At 40.2% G+C, this 24,317-nt stretch overlaps 2 protein-coding genes across 3 annotated transcripts in view; one reads left to right on the forward strand and one right to left on the reverse strand.

The window, feature by feature from the left end:
- Positions 1 to 5,475: 5,475 nt before the first annotated feature.
- Positions 5,476 to 7,416, reverse strand: LOC144483459 (C-type natriuretic peptide 2-like). The gene is made up of 3 exons (XM_078202152.1): positions 7,263 to 7,416; positions 6,448 to 6,728; positions 5,476 to 5,755 (listed from the first exon to the last, which is right to left on the reverse strand). The coding sequence occupies exons 1-2, from the start codon at positions 7,350 to 7,352 to the stop codon at positions 6,468 to 6,470; spliced, it is 351 nt and encodes a 116-aa protein (XP_078058278.1). The 5' UTR covers positions 7,353 to 7,416; the 3' UTR covers positions 5,476 to 5,755; positions 6,448 to 6,467.
- Positions 7,417 to 13,062: 5,646 nt separating this feature from the next.
- dis3l2 (DIS3 like 3'-5' exoribonuclease 2) overlaps positions 13,063 to 24,317 on the forward strand; it is a 248,192-nt gene continuing 236,937 nt past the window's right edge. The window contains exons 1-2 of one of the 2 annotated variants that reach the window (XM_078207700.1): positions 13,063 to 13,156; positions 16,454 to 17,335. In XM_078207700.1, the coding sequence (XP_078063826.1) occupies positions 16,483 to 17,335 (853 nt within the window). In that variant the 5' untranslated portion in view covers positions 13,063 to 13,156; positions 16,454 to 16,482. Of the gene's footprint in view, positions 13,157 to 16,453; positions 17,336 to 20,645; positions 20,696 to 24,317 lie in introns of those variants that run through there. The other variant, XM_078207706.1, reaches the window with a different exon arrangement.

The following is a 24,317-nucleotide window of genomic DNA, read 5'->3' on the forward strand; positions in this document are numbered from 1 at the left end:
GAGTTTCTGTAGGAAGTCCGTAGTGTCGCGACAGAAGCTGGGGGTTCTTTGTACAATGGGTTTCAGGATGCCCTCGATCTAGCCGGAGAGGTTGTCACACAGGGTCCCATTGCCTGACACGGAAGGTGCTCTGAAGGTCCGGATCAAAGGTCTTGATCAGTCTGTTGTGTTGGTTCTTTGGTCAGATCTGCGGGTAACTGTCTGTAGTGTTCCTCGTTGTTCAGTTGTCGTACACTTCTTTGCAGTAATCCGTTCTGTTCAGTATGATAGTGGCCCCTCCTTTGTCTGCTGGTTTGATGACAATGTTGTGGTTGGTCTTGAGAGCACGGAAGGCATTGTGTTGTGCTTGGGTGACGTTCGGGGCTGTCTTGTGAGTGCGGCTGATGAATCTGGCATTGAAGCACCTCCTGATGACTTGCGCATACATGTCGAATCGAGGGCAGCGGCCTTCCGGAGGAATCCAATTCAACTTTTTCCTCTTCGGTTGCTGCACCGCGGATCTCTCTGTCGGTTGTTCTGGTTCATTGGCTGTCTCATTGTGTTCGCTGTTGGCCTCTTGGGGTTTGTGGAAGAACTCCTGCAGCCTCATTCGCCTGATGAATTCCTCTGTGTCTGCTGCGAGACTGATGGGGTCCATTTTGGTGGTGGGGCAGAAATTGAGCCCTCGGTTGAGAACTTCGACTTTGTCTGGTTGAAGTGTGTAGTCCAACAAGTTGACAATGGACTTCCCTGCAGTGGTACTGTTTTCTACTGTGGTATCGGGGGAGGCTTGGTTGCTGCTGGTGGTGATGCTGAATTTCTCAAGTTTCCTGTTCTTGGTGTGCATGTAGATGGCACCAGGTACACGGTACATACTCTTGCGACTCGGCCAACGTTGTTTACCTGATACGCTGCAGGAAAGGATGTCCCGAGGCATGGTAGATTGGGGAGACCATGCAGACGCTACGACAATGGATGAATGAACACCGCTCAACAATCACCAGGCAGGAATGTTCTCTTCCTGTTGGGGAACACTTCAGCAGTCACGGGCATTCAGCCTCTGATCTTCGGGTAAGCGTTCTCCAAGGCGACCTTTACGACACATGACAATGTAGAATCACTCAGCAGAAACTGATAGCCAAGTTCCGCACACATGAGGACGGCCTCAACCGGGATCTTGGGTTCATGTCACACTATCTGTAATCCCCACGACTTGCCTGGGCTTGCAAAATCTCACTAACTGTCCTGGATGGAGACAATACACACCTCTGTAACCTGTGCTTAACCCTCTCTTCACTCACATTGTCTGTACCTTTAAGACTTGATTACCTGTAAAGACTCGCATTCCAACCGTTATCTTGTAAATTGAGTTTGTGTCTATATATGCCCTGTTTGTGAACACAGCTCCTCACTCACCTGATGAAGGAGCAGCATTCCAAAAGCTTGTGCTGCCAAATAAACCTGTTGGACTTTAACCTGGTGTTGTGAGACTTTTTATTTGTATACTTGTTTGTATACATGCATTTCTGGTGGGGTTCTACTGGGTTACCAAGGGGTTAGGTTACCAAGGAGCTTGGGGATGTTAAAACAAGAAGTGTATAGGAGACAGTGATGTTGCCGAGCAACATATATCCAGAGAGACCCATAGCTACACTCGGAGAAAGAGAAACAGTGTTATTTCAGTTGTGGACACTGCAGGATGAAAACCTGGGAGTTTCATAGAAAATGGGAGAGAATTCCAAGGGAGAATCCTTTGAGCTTGGAGATTGGAAACCCACATGAGGAAGACAGAGTTTCAGTAAGATCAGTTGGTTCACAGTGTAACAAGCATCTGTAGAGTTGATGAACAATCTATAGAAATTTGGCTTCAGATTGTGGTCTGTCCAACTGTAGTTCACCTATTAGTCTGCATGGACTGTCTGGTACTGTGACCATAATTGATGAGAAATCTGTAGACATTTGGGGGCATCTGTCACTTGGTTTCAGAGTGTAGACTTATCAGCTTACGTGGACTGTATACTTACCATGAATATTAGAGGATAGATGTGTTATCTTTATGCATTTGGTTGTATCTGTAAAAGGTATAGTTAGGGCAAAGGAGTAATCTAAATTGATTAATTTACTGGTGGTTGTATCGAAACATTTTCAAGATTTTGCCTTGTGCAATATAATTTTGTTTCCTTGTTTAAATGCTTTATTCTGTTGTTAAGCATTCATCAACAGACTCCTGTGACTCTCTTCAGTAGTTGCCCTCCATGATTCTAAGCAAAAATCTATCAAGCCAGGCTCTACCCTGGGATCTGACTTGTCCAATAGTAACATCAACTGGCATCGCAACATTATGAATAAAGGTGATGATTGTAGTGCTTTCTTTTCATTTCTTTTAATGCTGGCAATGAAATGCATTGTGCACATTCAAAAGATGGCGAACTTCCAACTAAATCATGTGACATAAAATGAGATGTTAATCTAGCATGTGATTTGAATTTTAATTATGTCAGGTTTTTATTTCATTGTGCCAAGGAAAAGTAGTATAACCTGCCTTTGACTCAAATTTTAAAAATAAGCTTCAAACAGCTGAAAATCTTGTTATTATGTCACAGCTATTAAAGAGCTATTGAGAAAATATATACTACATGTGGCAAAATATTACTATTCTAATCAATCACTTATTTTAGTTTCAAAGCTAATCTGCAATTTTTACTGCCTCGCTAAATAATATGGAACTTGAAACAATTCAATTTCTCTGGGAAAAATATGGGGATTTCCGCACAAGCACATGTACATATGTTGCTTATGACTTTAAGGTAAAGTAAAGTAAAATTTATTTATTAGTTACAAGTAATGTTTACATTAACACTGCAATGAAGTTACTGTGAAGTTTCCCTAGTCACCACACTCTGACGCCTGTTCGGATCAATGCAAAATTTTGCAAGTAGGAGGAACTGTTCTTTCAGATACAATGCTTTAAAGATATGGTATTCCTCTGATCTATACCTCTACATAGTGAACTAAAAGTAGAAAGTAAATGTTCCAAAATGCATCGAAGAGAAAAGCTTTGAGGTGTATTTGTCATGGAATAAAGGTTTATTTTTCTATCAAACTGATCAACACACGCACATGCACAAATACAAAACTAGAATGTGTATGTATTGTGTGCTCAACCCACATTTCAGAAAAACGAGCTAAATCTTAACAGCAATGAAAAAGTAGCTGAAATTTGGCAGAAAAATTATTGTGCTTAAATGACACAACGAACAGAGGACACAACCTTTACTAAGACTCTCCAGGCAAGGCATGCCTCCAAGACTGAAAGAAGAGGATTTTCATTTTGAACTACTAGATTAACATTTTAGGGCTCAATGTAACTTCCCTGGTAGAATTTAAGGTCTGCGTAATGTTAAACACTAAGATAAAAGCGAAATACTGTGGATGCTGGAATCTCAAGCAAAAACAGAAAATGCTGGAAAATCTCAGCAGTCTGACAGCATCTGTAGGGAGAGAATAGAGCCAACATTTCGAGTCTAGATGACCCTTCGTCAGAGCTGAGAGCAAAGAGAATCAGCAGAGATTTATACTATGAGGGTGGTGGTGGGTAGGGCAGTGGAATGGGACAAAGGGAATGTAAATGAGGATACAGAAGGCTGAGAAGGTGCTAAAAGTGTCCAGTCAGTGATCAGAATGTATGAACGGCAGAACAAAGGTGCAGATTGTTAAAGGACTGCCTGAGAATTATGGCATGCCCTGAAGAGGGGGAGAGCGGGGGGGTGGGGGGGGGGACATTAAAGAGAGCTGGAATGGAGAAGTGGGAAAATGGGAGTGAGAGACAAGGATGATAAAATGGATGAATGAAATGAAACAAAATAAAATAAATGGAAATTGGGTGAAGGTAGAGAAGTTGTTAACTTAATGTTTAGTCCAAAAGGGTGTAATATGCGCAAAAATACATGTTGTATATTTTAGCACCCAATGGAGTACAATTCTCTTAAAATACAGATTTGTTTTCTTTAAATCTGCTGCTGGAAGTCAGGGCCTGGCCTTTTAGTGTTTTTGTCTCAACCTCTGGTCAGGTCAGTTTTTATCTTCCACTTTGAACCTGATCAGAAAGTTGAAATTCTGCATTCCCTCTGGATGCATAGACCCTAAGGTTGCAGTACATCAACCTCCTAGTATATGAGTCTTGTTGAAGTTGTACAAGACATTGGTAAGGCCACACTTGGAATACCGTGTGCAATTCTGGTCACCCTAATATAGAAAGGATATTATTAAACTAGACAGAGTGCAGAAAAGATTTACTAGGATGCTACCTGGACTTGATGGATTGAGTTATAAGGAGAGGCTGAATAGACTGGGACTTTTTTCTCTGGAGCGTAGAAGGCTGAGGGGTGACCTTATAGAGGTCTATAAAACAATGAAGGGCATAGACAAGGTGGATAGTCAATATCTTTTCCCAAAGGTAGGGGAGTCTAAAACTAGAGGGCATAGGTTAAGTGAGAGGGGAGAGATACAAAAGTGTCCAGAGGGGCAATTTTTTCACACGGAGGGTGGTGAGTGTCTGGAACAAGCTGCCAGAGGTAGTAGTAGAGGTGAGTACAATTTTATCTTTTTAAAAGCGTTTAGATAGTTACATGGGTACGATGGGTATAGAGGGATATGGGCCAAATGTGGGCAATTGGGATTAGTTTAGGGGTTTTAAAAAAAAGGGCGGCATGGACAAGTTGGACCGAAGGGCCTGTTTCCATGCTGTAAACCTCTATGACTCTATGAGCTGGTAATATAGGAAATACAAATTCAAGGATTTAGAAGAGTTGGGAAATTTAAAGAGGTCACATCGATAACTGTTGGGGAAAAGGGGTATGCGGTCGGTACTCGGATCTAAGGCAGCTTCCCATCTTACTTATAGTGACATTAATCAGTATTGTGTTGTTAATCGCCCTTCCATGTGATGATGGTAACAGAACTAGATAATTTCAGAACAGCAGAATGTACTATCCCCTCCAGATTATTGAGAATAGTCAGAAATCATTCTGATCCCTTCCTTGCCCATGTTAAACTAGCATTGAAATTAGAATCATTATGGTAAATACAACCAGGCCCAACCTGACGGAAACCTGAATAAAGTAGGCGGTGGGTTCCCTCCTCACAGAGACATTGGAATTATAATCTCACCATTCTGAAGAAAGAACAATCAATATTGCCTACCGCCCGATCACTGGGAATTCTCAATTCATATGTTTAGGAAGAGATGAAAGGAAAACAGACCCGAATCCCAGAGCAATAGTTACTGTCTGATAAAACCAATACTTCCGGAACATTGTGCTGAATCTAAACGAGTGCCGCAGAACAAAACATGAAACTGGCATCGTGGAGTTTTTCTTTATCTGTCTCATGGATTGTAATAAATAAGAAGACCTTTCAGACTTTTGTGAAATGTAATTTAACACATAACAGCGATTAGGACACATGTTACAAACTTCATATTTCTTTCACCTGCAGTTCACCATCTGTTCAGTTGTTACATAAATAATTTTTATAAATATCTCTCTTTTATAAACATATAAATAGTTTAAACATAAATACATTTATGCAGAAATGAAATGATCAATTTATAGTCGTGACAATTTACAGGGGCATTAGTTCCTACAACAATTTCCTTGGCGTGTTTCTTTCCAGACTCGTACCAGGAGTAATGGCATCATTTTCTTCTTAAACGGTACTTTTTGGGAGACAATGAGAAGCACAAGAAATTTCCGGAGCCCATCATCAACACGTTGTCCTGTGAATAGAAAGATATTGTCAGTGCGGCAGGGAGCAAATATCCGGCCCAATTTTAACGCGGTGTAAGTGAACGGGGCTCTAAAACCAATGTATCCCAGCCTTGTCTGAATGAAAACAGTCGGGAAATTTACATTCTGGATTACACACGGATACAATCTGCATGCTATATTTCAGTAATGTAACTATTTCAAAATAGTCGGGACCTGTCTCAATGCGAGTAAAACGCTTTATTTTTCCAATTTGCAATCACAGTTTAAGTAATTTGAATCTGGACAAATCCTGAATTTCTTTCCCCTGAATGTGGCTGCAGCTGCTGTTTCCATGTAGCAGACGTCAAGAGCGAATCATTGATGGGACACAATCAGCGACAACAGGAGAAGGTTCCTCATACCTGAGTTAAATTACCAGCGATGAAGGCAAAATACTGCGGATGCTGGAATCTGCAACAAAAACAGAAACATGCTGGAAAATCTCAGCAGGTCTGACAGCATCTTGTGGACCGAGAATAGAGCCGACGAAACGATGGCTCTATTCTCTGTGTTGGACTTTAACCTGGTGTTGTTAAAACTCTTACTCTATTCTCTCTCCACAGATGCTGTCAGACCTGCTGAGATTTTCCAGTATTTTCTGTTTAAATTACCAGCAAAATGAATCAAGCAAATTCGTGCATTTTATGCAGCGGGTACTCACGGTCGCTAGGTGTCGTAGATCTAACAGCCCAGACCGCTCATTGCTCCTATTCTGTCCAGTTTGCGTCCGAAACAGCCCTTGGACGCCCCTTTCTTCTTGATTCCTCGGAACTTCCTTGGGTTGTTGTAGTCGTTGAAAAGCCGAGCCCAGGAGCTCTTTGATCTTGTGTCGAGGCTGAGGTCTCGTGAAAACCGGACCTTGGGATTCAAAGCTCCGGGCTCGTCTGTTCCTTTTGAGGAAAGGTTCTCAAAAACTTCCTCACCTAATAAATGTGCAATATCCTGTACAAGGAAGCGGAAATAGACACTCTCAGCACATCGGATTATAAGGAAAGTAGCTCAATGTCATTGTTTACCATTGGAAACCTGATCAACGCTTTCCAGAAATGTACTTCAACCTGGTATCTTTCAGGCCATCCTATTTATACCCGAGTTTATCATCAAATATTAGGAATGAATCGTGAGATTATATAATATCAACTAAACTGAATGCACTGCATTAATCAATACATCATTTCAATGTCAAGAAATCCAATAGCAGTTACAAAACGCACCTGTTTCATGTGAATTCCAGATGGAGTTTTGTTTTGTAAATATAACGTTTACCAGTTGCAATAGCACAAAACATGCAAAGTATTAGTTTCACTGATATTCAGATTTGAAAGGCAGCAAAACGGTCTGATAAATTTCTAATAACTGCACAGTTACTCATTTTAGCCGGATTATTGATATGGAGCTAGGTTGCGCTAAACTATGCAACGCTCCTCATTGCGGATTGCCCATGTCTACAGATCCCAACAATTCACACCAACTTACTCGCTGTGAGCGAAGCAGGGGGTTTGCATCCGCCCTTGTGGTCAAGAGAGCTAGGAATAGTCCAGAAAGCAAAATCCAGAAGATGCTCATTCTCCTTTGATAAAGTGGTCAAATGTGCACCTAGATACAATGAAATGAAAGTTGGTTAGAGTTCTGTCTGCTGCCTCGAGAGCAAGAGTCCTCGGCTGCTTTCCCGGCTGCTTTTCAATCGTTTTATAACGTGGAATGACGTCAGCAGACGTCTCTTTTTTGGAACTTGCTAAGCTGAATCACAGGAAGGAAAGTCCAGCCTTCTCTTCTGCCTTTACTGCTTTACATCAGCATTGTTTCCTGCTGCTTCAGTGCAAATCCCTGCTTTAAAAAATACAAACCCTGATGGTTCTCCAACAGTGGGTCTCTCAGTAAAATCATTAAATGTTGGCATTCACCCAGCGGAAACATTGGCGATTTTATAATAGGAATAAAGAATGGGCAGATAGTTTGACAAATGACTTAGATAGAAAACCACACGATGCACGGATAGTATTTTATTTTAATTGTGTTTTTCTCCCCATCCCACAGCAAGCTATACTCACTCCACCTACATAAAGCAGAAGTTCCTAATTTGTAGATACATATCTATACTGAGTGTCTCATATCTACACAGTTGCAGCGAGAACAATGTGGAAGATCTGCACGATGCAAATCTAGTTCCAAATTATTTGTTTAATATCCAGGGATATTTGGTGCAATTTCTATTCTTTCTTCAACTACCATTAAAAACATTCACCTAATTCAGTGATGCCTTAAATACCATTGTAGGTGCATTTTATTTTAGTTATAGGATTAATCCTTTGACGTCTATTGATGTATACATGTCACACTTTGAACTCAGATTTACAGTTTAGATGTGAAAACACTCGGAGAGCAGTCTGGGTACACAACTATCCGAGAAAAACGTAAACATTTACACTTTTCACACACACAATCAGCAACTTAGCTGAATAGTTTTTGAGCACAAATGTATTATTTCACATTGAAATCTCCAACGAATAAAGCTGGAAGCAATCCATCATATCTCGCAGATTGTCTGTTTTATTGGAAGGATTCGCTTTATTCGGTTTCTTCAGTAAAATCTGCAAATCTTAGCTTTTGAGAAAACAAAACTGTACAATTCTGCTTCATACCACTTTGGGAATGTGAGATATTACAGAGCAAATATGCAGATATTTTTAATACATGTCAGAGATATGCTAAAATGATGCAGCACTGCAAATCCCCGTGTCAGCTATTGCCATGCTTAGGGGTAATTTGATGTAGTGTTTGGGTCAATTCTTTGCTTCAGTCCCAATAGAACAACTCTGTGAGAATTGGGAACTGCCATTGTAACCCCTACATAAATCACCTCGCTTATTCGATAGTTTTGATGATTCATGGCATCCTTGGGGAGAATGTTTATGTTTTGTTTTAAAAACCCGGAGGAACTCCGAACTGATTGTACGAAAGGGCTATTACTGCTTTGTCTTTAGATAGTATTTTGTGTGTGTTTGCAGGGTGGGAGAGAGTGTTGGGCGGCGTGGGATCCAAACTGCAACTCATAGGCAACCTAACCTACCCACACCCCCAAACTCTGCCGCACCCTCGCCCTGGCAATCTTTGGACCAGGATGGACCTTTTCAATTTTGTGGGCGTAGGGCTTTGGGAAGGGCTGTCTCATTGCAGTTGCCTCATTGGAATGAGGCTAACCGGACACCAACATTTCTCCCTAGGAATAATTTAACTTGTCTGGAGGTACCTAATGCAGGCCAGTCTCTGGTTGAACCGGTGATGATGGAATCATTTTCCATGTTAGAAATTGCAGAAACATTTGAGAGCGAATGAATGCGTGACTAGATTGTCATTACGGGTTCAATCCAATTTCCGCAAACTATCGGTAAAAATGATCACGTTGACATTGTAGCTGGGATAATCAGATGCGAACAAAAACACATTTCACACAAACATTCTACAAATTCTATTTGTACAATTATGAAAATATTTGTGTCGTTTTCAATGTGCCAGGTATCAGAATCTAAACGAATGGGAATGACCTGCTCTACACGTTAGATCAATATTTTCTATGCACTTGTAATGCTTCATCTGCATTGGATTCCTATGTTGGGAGTCCATTGCAGTAAGTACCAAGCAATTGCAGACTTTACAGTTTCTGACTAGTTTTCATTTTCACTTGCTTTTATTTGTATCATTGTTCTAGCAATTGTTTTCCCCGATTTTAAATTCATTACCACTGAAACCATAATCCATTGGTCATCTCCAGGCTTGCTGTCCATCATAGCCTCTACAACAGGCAGACTTCATATAACAAAGCTTTGTTCCCTGTCCTTTCCATTCAGTGTACTTTATTCACTCTAGATTGGAGATCCTAGATGCAGAAGAGGTGATTCTTTCAATCTTCAACTGCCCTCACTCTGACCTCTTGTCCTCTGCCTTCTACAGTGCTCCAGTGAAACTCAACAGCATTTCATTTTTCCATTGAGAACTTTACAGCCTTCCAGACCCAACACTGAGGTCAATCATTTCACACCTTAACTTTTGCCCCCATTTTCTTTCCCTTTTCTTTGCCTTAATTGGTTTGACACTTTTTTTTTGCTTTTGGATAGCAGCTATACGTCATTCTGCCATGTACATTCCTCTAGAACCATCGTTCATTTCTTGTCCCATTCCCACTCCATTTGGCCCTGCCCCACCCTCCCTTTTGCCATTTAATCACTCCTCTCTTCCACCCTATCACAAACCCCCCTTTTTTTGTTCTTCCATCTATTCTCTACCTTTCAATTGCTTAAAACCTATCACAACACTAACTTTTCCCAGTTCTGATGAAGGTTATCGATCTGAAACATTAACTCTATTTCTTTCTCCACAGCTGCTGTCAGACCTGCTGAGTATTTCCAGCATTTCCTGCAGTTATTTTTGTTCCCTGCATTCTACTTTGCTTCAATATCATTCCTGTCCCTTGCACCTATCGGTTCTTTCAATGCAATTGTCTTTACAAATCACTCCTGCAATCTCCAACATTTGTCCTCCATTCGTCTGACTCTGGCCTGGCTTGCAGTTTTCACAGTTAGTGGCAAAACCTTTAGCTGCCTACGCTCCGAAACCATCTTCCCCAAACCTTTCTGCTTTGTTACTTCGCTGTTCATCTTCAAAAGTAATCTCAAAACTAACTTCTTCAATCGCGTTTTCCATCACTCCGACATGCTGCGTCTTTTTTGAACTCTGTTTGCCTCTCGGAGAGTTTTACAGAAAATGCAGATCTCCACTCTAATACCAGTGGGTGGGTGATGTTTGTCAACAGGGAACTGTAACAAATACGGTCCCCTTTTCCCTTCAAACTCTTGATGTAATAATTATGGAGTGGATAATGTCTCACATCTGATTAAAATGTTTATTCCCTCAAACACGGCAATGCAAACAAAAATCTTACCTGTGATATTGTGATTAAACTCTGAGATGTCTTAGGGATAGCATCGGCAACTATCATCTGATATATAAGTATGCATGTGTTCACTGAAAGATGGGAGTATCACGTACAATGCTGAATTCTTTTAGAGAATCAAGGCACGGTAGTCAGTAGAGTCTCCGTCACGTTGCATGCAGAAAATCTAAAGAACTCGGTGCTTTAAAGACATTTCGATAAGTCCACTGCGTTTGAAAATAAGGTATATGTAAGAAAAATATAGCGTATCACTTTTTTTCATTTTATGCTTGTGTTTTATTACCAATTAATGATTTTTACGCATGATATTTCTTTCTCGTTGGTTTTCTCGTTTTTTTTGTTTTCTCTCGCCAACACGTAATAGAAATAGTTACCGAGAGTGAATATTATTTAATTGTTTTACAAAGAAGTAGCGTGTCGTCTCCGCTTCGATTAAACTCATTGTGGACGCTGGGAAGTCATATCGTGCTCGAATGGCACAATCAAAGAAAGGAAGTCGTCATTGCAAAATTTAGTTCATGCCGAATTGAAAACATTGCATATATTTCTCCATGTGAAGCATCAAATGATCCTTGTACATAGATGTGGTTCTAAAGGGTACATTTGGTTGAATTGCTTTGTTCCTTTTTTGCATATTTTCATGGTTACGGAGGTAATGCGTTTAGAACACATACTTAAGCTCTGAAGAACAAATCAAAACATCTATGTATTTTCTTATTAAATCCAGACAAATTCTCCATTGAGTGGTCCGATTATACTGTAGGACAACATAACCAACACCCTCTTGGGCTCCAATTAGCTCCATTGTATGTCATATGCAGTCGACATCTACTAAACCTGCGAAACTGCCCCGAGTGTTGCCCAGTTAATTCACTTTTACTAACTTCACCAAATCATACAAACCTGGATGGGAATAGCCCTGACAACAAGCTATGGATCATGGCTTAATTTAGTTTCCTATATTTTTAAAATTAATTACAAGTTCAACATTGTTTATTCCGTCAGCAACTGCGTCTTAAACGCGCACATAATATTTATAAAATAATGTTTCTATTCGTAACTTTTTGTTTAGTTTCAGATTGCGAAGGCAGAAGTTTGATACTTTTCATCCATTTGTTCACGCTTTATGGCAAAGTCAAAGCACCCCAATTTCAGTTACATTGCAGCCAGGCAGTAAGGTGGATTATGATGGTTTGGCGGATCACGTATGCGTGCACTATCGAATAGCAACCTGAATTAAACATAAAGGATTCTGGAGTGTTGGCATTGACAATACATGTACGCATTTCCAACAGTTGCACAGAGTTGCTGTCCTGGGTAATGTACCTACGGTATGTCCCACCCGATATTATTAATGTAACCATTACTTGAGGAAATTGTTACACTGTCGATTCGTAGTATATATGTACGTATCTATGTATTAGGGTATTTAAATCAAAAGGGACTCTGGGAACATCAAAAACGTACATACATCGTCCATTCCCATGACGACCTCGCGGCATTGTTACCATTTTGAAGTATAATTATTTCGCAGTTTTTACACAGCAGAATAATAATCAGCGATATCACCTTCTAAAAGCATTTCCAAATCAAAGCATTTTCAAAGGAACCGATTTGTTTAAAGAGAATAGGAAACTGACTAGGTTAAGAATTTTGATATGAAACTGGTTGTATCGAATAGTACAGGTAATGTTGGCACCATACTATGGTTCCAGGAACAAATTGTGACCGCATTAATATTCGGGTTATTTGGAGCGAGGAGAATTCGTGCTTAGCGGGAATTGACTGACACTGCTGCCTCACCGTGCCAAGGGCCCGGGTTCAATTCCAGCCTTGGGTCACTGTCTGTATGGAGTTCACTGTGGGGCGGCTTTCCTTTTGATATTTAACTATCTCTAAAAATAATGGAGGAAATCGCTGCAAATGTGTAAAGGAAGGCAGACTGATGTCAGCTTTGTTGTGTTTTCCTGTGTCATTCGTCATTTTAAAATCATGTATTAATTTTAATGCAGACGCTTCCTGTAGTCGGCTGCTTTGTTGTCTGAGTAGTTGCTGTCCAAGGTGGCGACAGTGATGAATAAGTGGTCAAAAACTGGCCGGTGATAGAGGAGCAACATTCCACACTTTAAATGGTCTGTGAAGATGGATCTTGCAGACGAGCGGTGGAATGCACATTCTATAAGACATTGCATGTTTTGGGTGAAAGGGATGGCAGTTTGCAGGGCTGGCGGGCTGCACCAGGTTCTGGGACCACTGAGTAGCAACAGGAGGGATAGAGAACACATCCCCCACCATGCACCACGCCGGGCTCTCTGGCTTCCGGCGGAAGGTGACCCGGAAGTAGTTTTCGGGGGCGCAGAGCTCGAGCGGCTCCAGCAACCGTTAAGTGCGGCACCGCATCTGGCAACTTGTCCCGTCTGTAAGTGGCAGCAGCTGGGAGCGGCTGGTTTGGTCCGTGCATCATAAACCATCGTAACATTTGCAAGAGGAAAAAGAATGTCGTACTGAGTCTCAAACTGTTCATTTTATGGCCTTTTCGCCTCATAGAACTCCTACAGTACAGAAGAAGGCCATTCGGCCCATCGAATCTGTACCGACCCCCACAATCCCACCCACACGCAATCCCACCCTGCTAGTCCCCCTGACACTAAGGATCAATTTAGTATAGCCAATCAACCTAACCCGCACATCTTTGGCGTGTGGGAGGAAACCGGAGCACCTGGAGGCAACCCACACAGACACGGGGAGAACGTGCAAACTGCACACAGATAGTGACCCAAGGTTGGAATTGAACCCGGGCCCTTGGCACTGTGAGGCAGCAGTGTGTGCCACTCCTTCCATTAATGGCATTAAATTGGTAAAATCCATTCTCTCCCATTCCTTACCTTGTGTCTGGACACGGCCCTGTGGGTGGAGAGCCCAGTGCTCTGCTCTCAATGTGAATGGGAGTCCTTTCTTGTGCCATTGGGATCTCGGGTGAATTGTGTGCAGTAGGGGACAATTTTTTTCTACTATTTGACAGATTCCTAGGCTGCTTGCAGCTTTCTCACTCAGATGAGCCTGTTCCACATTTTTCTTAGTAGAATGGGAGATATTGTAGCCCCTATTTAATCATTTGAGAGGTGGCCTTTAAGAAGATCATGGTGAGCCACTTGAATTGCTATTGTGTGGCGAGGAGTTGTAGGGGAGGGAATTCCAGGATTTGGACCCAGTGGCAGTAAAAGAATGGTGATATAGTTCCAAGTCATGATAGTGAGTGACTTAGATAGAGAATTTGCAGTGGTGTTGTTCCTAAAATGTGCTGCCCTTGTCCTTTTACCTGGTCGAGATCACCGGTTTGGAAGGTGCTGTCAAAGGAACCATTACGAGTAGTAGCACTGCATCTTGGAAATGGTGCACAGCAGCAGCAATGTATACCAAGGGTAGAGGGAGTGAAAGTTTGAGGTGCTGGATGGGCTGTTGATCAAGCAGGCTGGATGGTGTTTATCTTGTGTTCTTGGAGCTTCACCTATCCAGGAAAGTGAACATTATTCCATTACATTGCTGTCTTGTACCTTGTAGATGTTGGACATGGTGTGGGGAATCAGGTGGTGAGTTACTTGCTTTAGAATTCCCAATCTCTGACTGCTCTTGTGGGCACGGTATTTATGTGCTGGTTTCTGGTCATTGAGGGTTGGGCAGGAGTGTAGGAGATTCAGTGATGGTAATATCATTGTGTGGTGTTAATGTTACTTGGCACTTATCAACTGAAGTCTTGACTGTTACCCACATTGTGCTGCATATGTGCACCGACTGCTTCAGTTTCTGAGGGATTGTAAATAGAATGGAACATTGTGCAATCATTAGTGAACAGCCCAATTTTTGACATTATGGAGGGCAGGTCATTGATGACGCAGCTGATGACGATTGGGCCTTGATCTTTGGCCACTTTGTGTGAAGTGGGGTTAAGAGAGAGGGGCTAGGGTTAATTGGATGCCCTAGTCGGCCTGCTGCTTGACTGGGTGAAGATGCGATTCACAGGTTGAGATGAACTCGACCAAAGGGGAGGGGTCTTCTGGTTGGCTGCCTCACTTCTGTAGTCTTGTCATGAACCAAAATAGCACTGAAGAATGAGCATGTGATGTCCACTGGTGCTACAAAGAATGGGGCATCTATGAGACATGCAATAACATTACGATTTATTTTTAAGTTTTTGGTTCTGTTGAAGTCATATCTTTATCTTTCAATTATTCTATTAGTTGTGCCTCCTTAAAACTAAGTTGCACATGACTACTTGTTTCTCTGTCGACATCTTTATGTATCAATATTAAAAAAAAACAACTAATTGCTCAAGCTCACTTAATCTCTTATGTACTTCCCCACCACCAACCAGCATCTGTTGGTATCTCTTAAGGTTATGATTAAATGTAACTATACGGTGAATGCCACTTTCATTTATCTATATAAGTCAACCAACCAGGATGTCATTCTAGTCCACTAAATGTGCACAGTCCCAAACCTAAATTTGAATCACTGTGAAGTAAACAGGGTGTTTATTTATTGTTGGATTTGAGTTTGTGAGCTAGAAAGGTCTCATTTTGATAAAGGATTTTAATGATGGCTCTGTTGAGCTACTGAACCATACAAACCAGTAGAGTACCATGTTTAATTGGGCCTGTGCTGAGTTAGCTGACCTCAGCTGTAGCAATGGTGGAGATGTTTCGGTTGGTTTCAGTTTTGTGGGATATTGAAAAATCAACTAGGCTATTTGCTTCTTGATCACTGTTGAAGTGATCTGTTGCAGAAAATAATGTGTAGCAATTGTATTAACATACAATTGGGTTCTGCTGGTACATCTATGGTTAAATAGCCCCCCCCCCCCCCCCCCCCCCGACACATTTTGTTTAATAAGGCTCCTCAGAAGTTCCTTGGGATGTTTACTATGTTAAGATTGTTGGCAAGTTAACAAGTTGCATGATTTTAAAATGAATGCTTGATAGATTTTGATTAATATTTCAGCAAGTGTTTCAAACATTCTTTTCCTATTATCTGAAGAAACAAAAACACCAATTGCCTTCAGTATGTGTACATCCTAGCAATAACAATCTGCAATGTTTAATTATTTCTTAAAATTATTATTGAATTAAAGTAGTCTCCAGTAGCATTCCTGAAATGAAGAGGATTTAGAGATGTATTTAATGAAAAGTATTGATAAGTTCATGATCTGAAACGCTGCTCAGATGAGCAGTTGGCAAAATTAAACTTTATTCTGACTGGAAGCAGGATGAGGAGGTGTATAAAATCTGTGAATGCATGGATTTTGTATGATTATTGCTGTCCAGATTGTATACTGTATGTCATGTTTGCACCTAAAGCCCTGCAATACTGTCTTGAAGACCATGCAAATCAGTCCTATTGCTTTTCTGTTTCTTATTTGTTGCTTTGTCTATTTTGAAATTTGTAGGCTGAAGGTCTGAAGGACCTATTGTTCTATTTATCCAAAGACCATGTTTTCCAGCCTGCAGGAATGTAATGTGTAATAAACCTGTAATAAAAGATGAAAATCAAAAATGTTTTGAATAAACATGATTAAATATTGAGCAAAACATCTTTATCTTATGAAACATTTTTATGTGATGGGGCATTGTTTTAAAGCTATTGCAAATATTCAATTTTGGACTTTCAAGGATAATATGTTATTTATATTAGATACTCATGAATGTTATTTTCTCCACAGCTTCACTTTTGTGACTGTCAACATCAACAATGGATCATTCAGGACAAACAAAGGAAAAGTTTCCCTCTTTTGAGGCAAGAAAGATTATTTATCCACCAAAAAATGCTTATTCCAGGCTGGTAAATCAGCACCGTAGTGGAAGATTTAGAGCATATCTAAACCAGTTTGCTCAGCAGATCAATTATATGGACCAAAATGATGAAAGTGGAATTACCCCTGGGACTGCTTTGAATCTTTCAGAAGTGGAAGCGATACAACCAAAGAATGTTAATAATGGACAAAATCTAGGAGGAATTGCAAAATACAGTCATTCTGTGGACATTAATAGCCCTGCCCTAGTTACAAACATGTCTGCTAATTTTTTGGAAGAAGTTGGAGATGCTGATATGACAGATATGCTTGACTCTTCGATGAGGAAGCAAGGGTTGATGACCAGAAAGCAAAACAAACAAAGAGATATCAACACCAGCCAGGATGGAGATACTGAATCAGGAAATGAAGTTATGTTCAAAGAAACTAGGCCTAAACAAGTCCACCCACAAACACATTCAGATCGCCACAAAGAGTTTGCAGGACTTGTGAAAACAGCAACTGCTGGGGATAGTGATCATTACTCTGATTCTGCATTGCCAAAACAAAAGCAAACCTTTGGCAACTGTATTCGGGATATTGATCTAGGGAGAACAGATGTGCAAATAACCAATGAGATGGAATCCCAGATTAATAAGAAAAAGAGAAATAGAAGGAGGGGCAAAGGAAAAAATGACCAAAACTTGGGTGTAACTCAATATTCTGATGGAGTCTGCATTGGAGACCAAGTTGCTGTGCTTCATGATTTAGAATCTACTCTGCCAGAGAAAACCAATGTCAACTATGTGCAAAGTAAGGCAATAGAATATATATTTCACTGTTTAACCTTGTTGAATTTCTCTGTTATAAGTATTAATGGATTAATTTTTATCAGATTGCAAAATGTTCCAAGAGTTAATCCCATTTGAAAATTCATTTCCTCAAATACAGATGCTTCAATTGATTGTTCTCTTTTCCGAATGCTGCCTAATATCAGAGGTGTAGAAATACACCTTTTGTGCTCTGGACTGAATATTATGCATTTTGCAGATGTAATCATATGTGTTACTTTCCAAATGCATTTTTTAATATGCTGTGGTCAGATATGAATTCTTAAGCTTATTGCAGAAAAAAGAAAGATTTTCATTGGTATAAGGCCTTCTTCCATGACCACCCAAAGATCCCAAAGTGCTTTACAGCAAATGAAGTACTGTTTGAATTGCGGTAATGCAGGAAACATGGCAGCTAGTTTGCGCACAACAAACTCCCACTAAAGGCAATATGATACTGAGGTATTCTTTTTTTTTTTACAATGAATGGTGGACAAAACATAGAGGATAACCTTTCTATATAATTGTGTTGTAAGATCTTCTGTGACTACCTAAGGGGGCAGACAGGCCTCTGTTTAACATCTTCTCTGAAAGCTGGTACCTGAAACAGTCCACTGCTTCCTCAGTACTGCACTAGATTGTCAGTCCTGAATTTTGTGCTCAAATTCTATATTAGGACTTAAACTCACAACCTTCTGACATGGGTGAGAATGCTACCAACTGGGGCAAGGCTGACTTTGAAATTAGCATGGAAGACAATGAATCAAATTAATCAAATCGTAACTTGAGTCAACTAATTACACAGCCCTTCTTGGGGTGTAAAGTAATAAAAATATACCGTACTATTCTGCTGAACTTTTCTGGTCAGGCTTCTTATCCAGACTAGTTCTGGGCTTTTTACAACTGCGTTTCCTCTCATTTGTATGCTTCCATCTCCAACCCAGCTGACTGGGTGACTGCATAAGTGTCTCTTTGTTCTTTTCTTTCACTGTTCCGAGCAAGTCTGATGGCTGCCTCAATACTAAATCAGTGACGTCAGTCGATCTGTCAACCACACACGTTGCTTTTCCTTCAAAACTAACCCAATCAAAATGAATAGGGACTGTGATTACTTCTACCACAGGTGGGTGGAGGTAATATTTTCAACCCTATTTGTTAATCTCTTTTGTTTGTAAATATATATCAGAAACTGATGGATGGATTTCAATGAAACTCGGTACATAGGTAGTGTATCAAAAAAGAACTGATCAGTTTTTGGTGAAGATGCAGGTCCAACTCTGATCCTGGAAACCTTTTTAAAGGATCCATTAACTTTCTGAGATTGGACAAGTAGCCTTTTTTTAGAATGTTGTGGGTTGTTTTATTTAGAATGTCGTTGATTGTTTTAGAATGTTGTGGATTGTCTCAGCTGCTGTGGTGAAATTTGTCACAGCTGTCGAAATGCAGAGTTTTCAAAGCAGATTGTCGGATGTGAATTGACTTGAAGCATTTTCAGTGCGATCGAAGTTCTTAATAAAAAGATTTTAAAAACCTTTGATCATCAAGCAGGCAGGGAAAAGTCTCGAACATCAAGTTAACACTATGGCAGAGGTGTACATTTTACTGAGTGTCCTCCTCATTTGTTGGTATAACGAATCGGGGATGAATGCATTGATTTTCTTTGAAGTGGGTATCTAACTGACATTCTGCATGTTGGTTTGTGTACCTGTGTCAAACATCCTTAATTACTGCAGTATGTGACTTTTAAACCTGTATAAATTAATTTTTTTTGAATGCAACATTTAAACATCTCTCAAATCCTATTTACCTGTCTGGTGCTAACTCAGAGCAGAGTCAGAATTCTTTTGGAATTGAGCATGAGGAAGAGCAAAACAATTGGGGTGGAATTTTCTGCAATGTTGAGATTACTACCGTACATTGTAGCTTTTGACATTTTGCACAATCATCTCCCCATTGCTAACTTAGTCCAAAATTTCAGAGCATTCTAATTAGGATACGCTGCAGAAAGTAGTAATTCAGAAGCAGCATAGCCTTGGCTTATTTATTGATGATGTGGAGATGCCAGCATTGGACTGGGATAAACACAGTAAGAAGTCTCACAACACCAGGTTAAAGTCCCAACAGGTTTATTTGGTAGCACAAGCCACTAGCTTTTGGAGCGCTGCTCCTTCATCAGGTGACTCACCTGATGAAGGAGCAGCGCTCCGAAAGCTAGTGGCTTGTGCTACCAAATAAACCTGTTGGACTCATTTATTGATCCCGTAATGCTGATGGTGCAGTTACTTTGTAATGTTGATAGCAATTCTGACTTCAACAGAAATATTAGATTAAAAAACACCATCCTTTCACTGCCACAAGAATATGTTTCCACATAACCTTTGCCAAACTCAGTAAAAACTCTCAATCTATGAATTGTTCAACTGCAAATGTGTGACTTATAATTGGCATTTATCAATTTCACAATATTTAAAACTGGAAAAATATCATGATTCTGTACAGATTTGTATGAAATTATGAAGTGATAGGTAGTAGTTACTATCATGTGGATATCTAAGAAATCAGCCCTGACTAGAGATGACAGTTTGCAGACCTAGTGAATTGTTCCCTACTGTTTCCCCAACTACACAAAAACAAACACAAAATACCTTGCTACTTGGCATGTAATGATTAAAATATTCTAGGCTATCAACACTGTCTCCTCTTACAGCTTCATAATTTCAATCAAACCAGTTCACACATATGTAAGACATGATTAATTTGGTAATGTTCTCTTAACACTAGTTAATTCCAGAAATTAATTTGTTCTACTTGCTAGACAAGAATAGAATTGCTGGCCCTGGGCACAAGGATAGCACTTCCTGCTTTGGTATCTTCCTAACTATCTAACGTCTGTGTTAATTTTACCTGTGTTAAACCTTTTTCGGCATTGTTATGCAAGTATTTGACGATAGCAGTACTGACTGAAAAACCATACCCCTAATACGTTTACTGCAAGTCAAAGACCATTTAGAAAGGCTAGAGATCTGTAAATTGAATTTACAAATCTCACTGCTGCCTGCTCCCCACCCCATTATTTATCAGTCCAAGTAAGAAAACATTACTTAATTCAGGAAATATATGACCACCATTGGTTTTAATGGGTGGAGCTATGTTAATTTTCCAGTGAGTGTTGCAACAGAATAGTGTTGCAACAGGAAATTGTGCCAGGGCAATTATTTGCTCTTTTGCGACAGAACCCAATTATATCTTAATACAATTGCTACACATCATTATTTTCTGCAACTGATCACTTCAACGATGAGCAGGAAGCAGACAGCCGAGTTTATTTCTGGACACCATCAAGGTATGTACCCTTAAAAGGGAAAGATAGGGCAAACTATCCTGAGGTCCCCAGATGAAAAAGGGGATCATAATTAAGATTAGGAAGAAAAGTGTGCTTAGAATAGGGGCCAGGTATACAGTTGAGAACCAAGAGGAATACAGAAGGTTTGAAGGGGAGGTGAAAAAGCACAATAGAGAAGTGAAGCGGGATTGTGAGAAAAGACTGGCAGTGTATCCTAAAGGGGAACCCCAAAGTCTTCTAAAGGCATACAGATAGTAAAAGGAGGAATAGAGCCGACTAGGGACTTAGAAGGGAATTTAGACATGGAGTCTGGGGGCATGGCTGAGGTACTAAAAGAATACTTTGCATCTATCTTTACCACCAAGCCACTGGAACTGGATGAGATGCAACCAAGAATATCAAAGGAAGTGAGAAAGAAACTGCAGAAGCGCTGGCCATAATCTTCCAGTCTTCCCTAGACTCAGGGGAGGTTCCAGAGGACTGGAGGATTGCAATTGTCACACCCTTGTTCAAAAACGTTTGTAAGGATAGCTTCAGCAATTACAGACGAGCCAGTTTAACATCAGTGGTGCGCAAGCTTCTAAGAAACAATTATTCGGGATAGAATTAGTAGTCACATGGAAAAATGTGGGTTGATTCGAAAGCGTCAAGCGTGGATTTCGAAAGGAGTAATCATGTTGAACTAACTTGGAGTTTTTTGATGAGGTAGTAGAGTCAATGAGGGTAATGCTATTGACGTGGTGTACATGGACTTTCAGAAGCATTTGACACAGTGCCACACGACAGACTTGTGAGAAAGTCATTCCATATATAAGCTATATAATACAATACTATTTAATACAATGACTAAGAACACTGTTAACTAAACATTTTTTGTCGGCATCTTATTCTTCAAATTGTAGAAAGAAATGCTCTTTTAGCACACATTTCACTGTTCACAGAATTACAATCATTCTAGCAAACAGCCCACAGTTGTTTTCAGCTTCCAAAGGGTTCATGTTTACCCATTTCAATGAGTAGTAACCTCGAGTGACGGTCTTGAGATGCTTCCCTAAATTTTCAGTGAGATCCCCAAATCCACTATCAGTAGGAAAGCTTACTCTGATGATTTGTCTTCCTCCCTGGCCATGCCAGGACAAATCTCCTGGATTCGCTAGATTACCGTGGAATGCATCTCTTCGAGTAGAGACCATCGCCTTCTGCATCCAACTTAACTAGCTTTCAAAGAACCTGCAGCCTCTCCTCTTTCCTTACCACACCAACTACTATTCTTTTCCTATCTCTCTTTTTCTCTTTTGCCCCCAAAAACTTGAAGCTAGCAAGTCTATTTGCTATCGGTATAGCTTTGCACCTTGTTCAGTCAGTCCCTAGACTTGTTCTTGGACAGATTTTGGAATTGCCACATGATCCCCTTTGCCTTTTAACATGTTAAAAATCCAGTCCAAAATAAACTTCATAATTGCAACAACATTGTTCATTGAATCCCCACAGTGCAGAAGGAGGCCATTCAGCCCACCGACCACAATCCCACCCAGGCCCTATTCCTGTAACCCCACATATTTAACCTGTTAACCCTCTGAGACGAGGGTCAATTTAGCATGGCCATTCAACCTTGCCCACACATCTTTGGACTGTGGGGGGAAACCCATGCAGACACGGGGAGAATGTGCATACTCCACACAGACAGTGACCCGAGGCCGGAATTGAACCCGGGTCCCTGGCACTGTGAGGCAGCAGTGCTAACCACTGTGCCACCATGCCGCCCATGTTCTTCTATTTACATTTATATTGACAACGGCATATGGACATGTTAAACTGTAATTACTTCCTGCAGCCATACGCTGTGGTGCAATACAACCATTACGAGAGGAATTAATTAGTGTGAGATGTTTACACAGTTTAGTTTATAAATGTGGATACATATATTTATATGTAAATATAAAAACCAATATATGACTTATAAATTACAGTTTTTGTATTTTTGAATTATTCCCATTCCTGTGATCAGACATCACTGAAAACAGCCCTCAATTTTGATTCTCTATGTATGGTATGATGGGAGACGGATTGAGAACGTAAGTTATAGTGCAGGAGTAAGCCTTATAGCCCCTCAAACCTATTGCACCATTCTATAAGATCATGGCTGATCTCATTTTGCCCTCAACTCTAAGTTCCTCCCTGTCCCCCATAATCCTTTACACCCCCTAGTTCAAAAATATGTCTCTTTTAGCTTTGAATGTATTTGATGATTCGCGTTCCACAACTTGGTAATATTAAAAAAATTAAATTCTTGTAAGTAAATCATGTGATAATATTTATAACAAAAACCATTATGTAAGCAACTGTTTCTCAAATTCCTCATAATTTTGCTGTTTAATTGTATTAAGTTATAAGGATTGCATGAAAATCATAATTAATTTCCTATGTCAGTCATACATTACCTCTACATGCTGGCCTACTTTCATCCTGTACATTACCCCTTTCACCTGAATGCTTATTTTTGATTTTGGGTGTATAATAGGATGGGAAATTAAATACTCTCCTATTTTTAAAAAAAGCTGCATACAATTCCAGACAACAGATTTTGCTTCTAGCTATCATGTATTTTGGTGCCACTTTTGTGGCAACTATTTTAAATTCTGAAGTGCTCACTTCCCATTTGTTTATGTTCACTGTCACACTGTAACTGCGCTCAGTTTATGTCCCTGCTTGCCACCCTCCATTATGACAGTAGAAAAAAATAAAAGAACTGGCCGCTTGGCTTGAAGAAAAAAAGCTTCCAGTTGCAGACCTCCTGCTCCTCAACACTATACTCTAACTGTTGCATGGCTTTAAAGGCTGTCATTGGAGATTCTTATGATGATTATCTTAACAACTATTGCAGATAGATGACATGCAGCAAAAGGGAAAATGTTGAGGAAGGAAAGAAAGAGAAGATGAAAGAGAAATTTGGGGGAGGGCTGTTTGGACTGACAGACATTTGGGAAAAAGGGACTGAAAACAAAATCAGGACAGAAATATCAAGCACAAAGTTAAACAGCAGTGCCAACAAACATCAGTGGAACTGAAGAGCAAAGCAGACACAGAAACATGAAGTAGTAACTACATCACAACAATATTAACACAAAGATAGAAGTAAGAAAGAAGAAATGTTCAAGGTGAAAATTGGGGAAATATCAGGTACACAATGCGATGGCTCGCACAAAGGAAAATGCATTGATTTACTTATAGATACCCCATAGCACTGCTGATCCCTTGCTGATTTCAGAACTGCTTCCAATGCTAAACTACTTGGGATAATACTCTATTTTTTAAATAAAACCGCCAAGTCATTGAGATCCATATTTTTGTGTCTGTACCTATCTACATATCTAAAGCAAATTCACAGAATTCGGCCAGCAGTAAAATAACATCTTGCTAGTGGCAACTTGCGCTTAAGTGTCCTGAGACCCTATCAGCACATAACAGAATACATGTAAAACCAGCAGAAATTAGCGTAAACATTCAGAGCCTGAAGAAAACACAGAACATGCATCATCTATCTTCTTAATGCTCCTCTATCGTACTGATGTTATGCCAATTAAAGTTTGAAGTCATCAGACTGCCATTTATGCACATTAAG

Source organism: Mustelus asterias, chromosome 3 (assembly GCF_964213995.1).
Source record: "Mustelus asterias chromosome 3, sMusAst1.hap1.1, whole genome shotgun sequence".
NCBI classification, from domain to species: domain Eukaryota; kingdom Metazoa; phylum Chordata; class Chondrichthyes; order Carcharhiniformes; family Triakidae; genus Mustelus; species Mustelus asterias.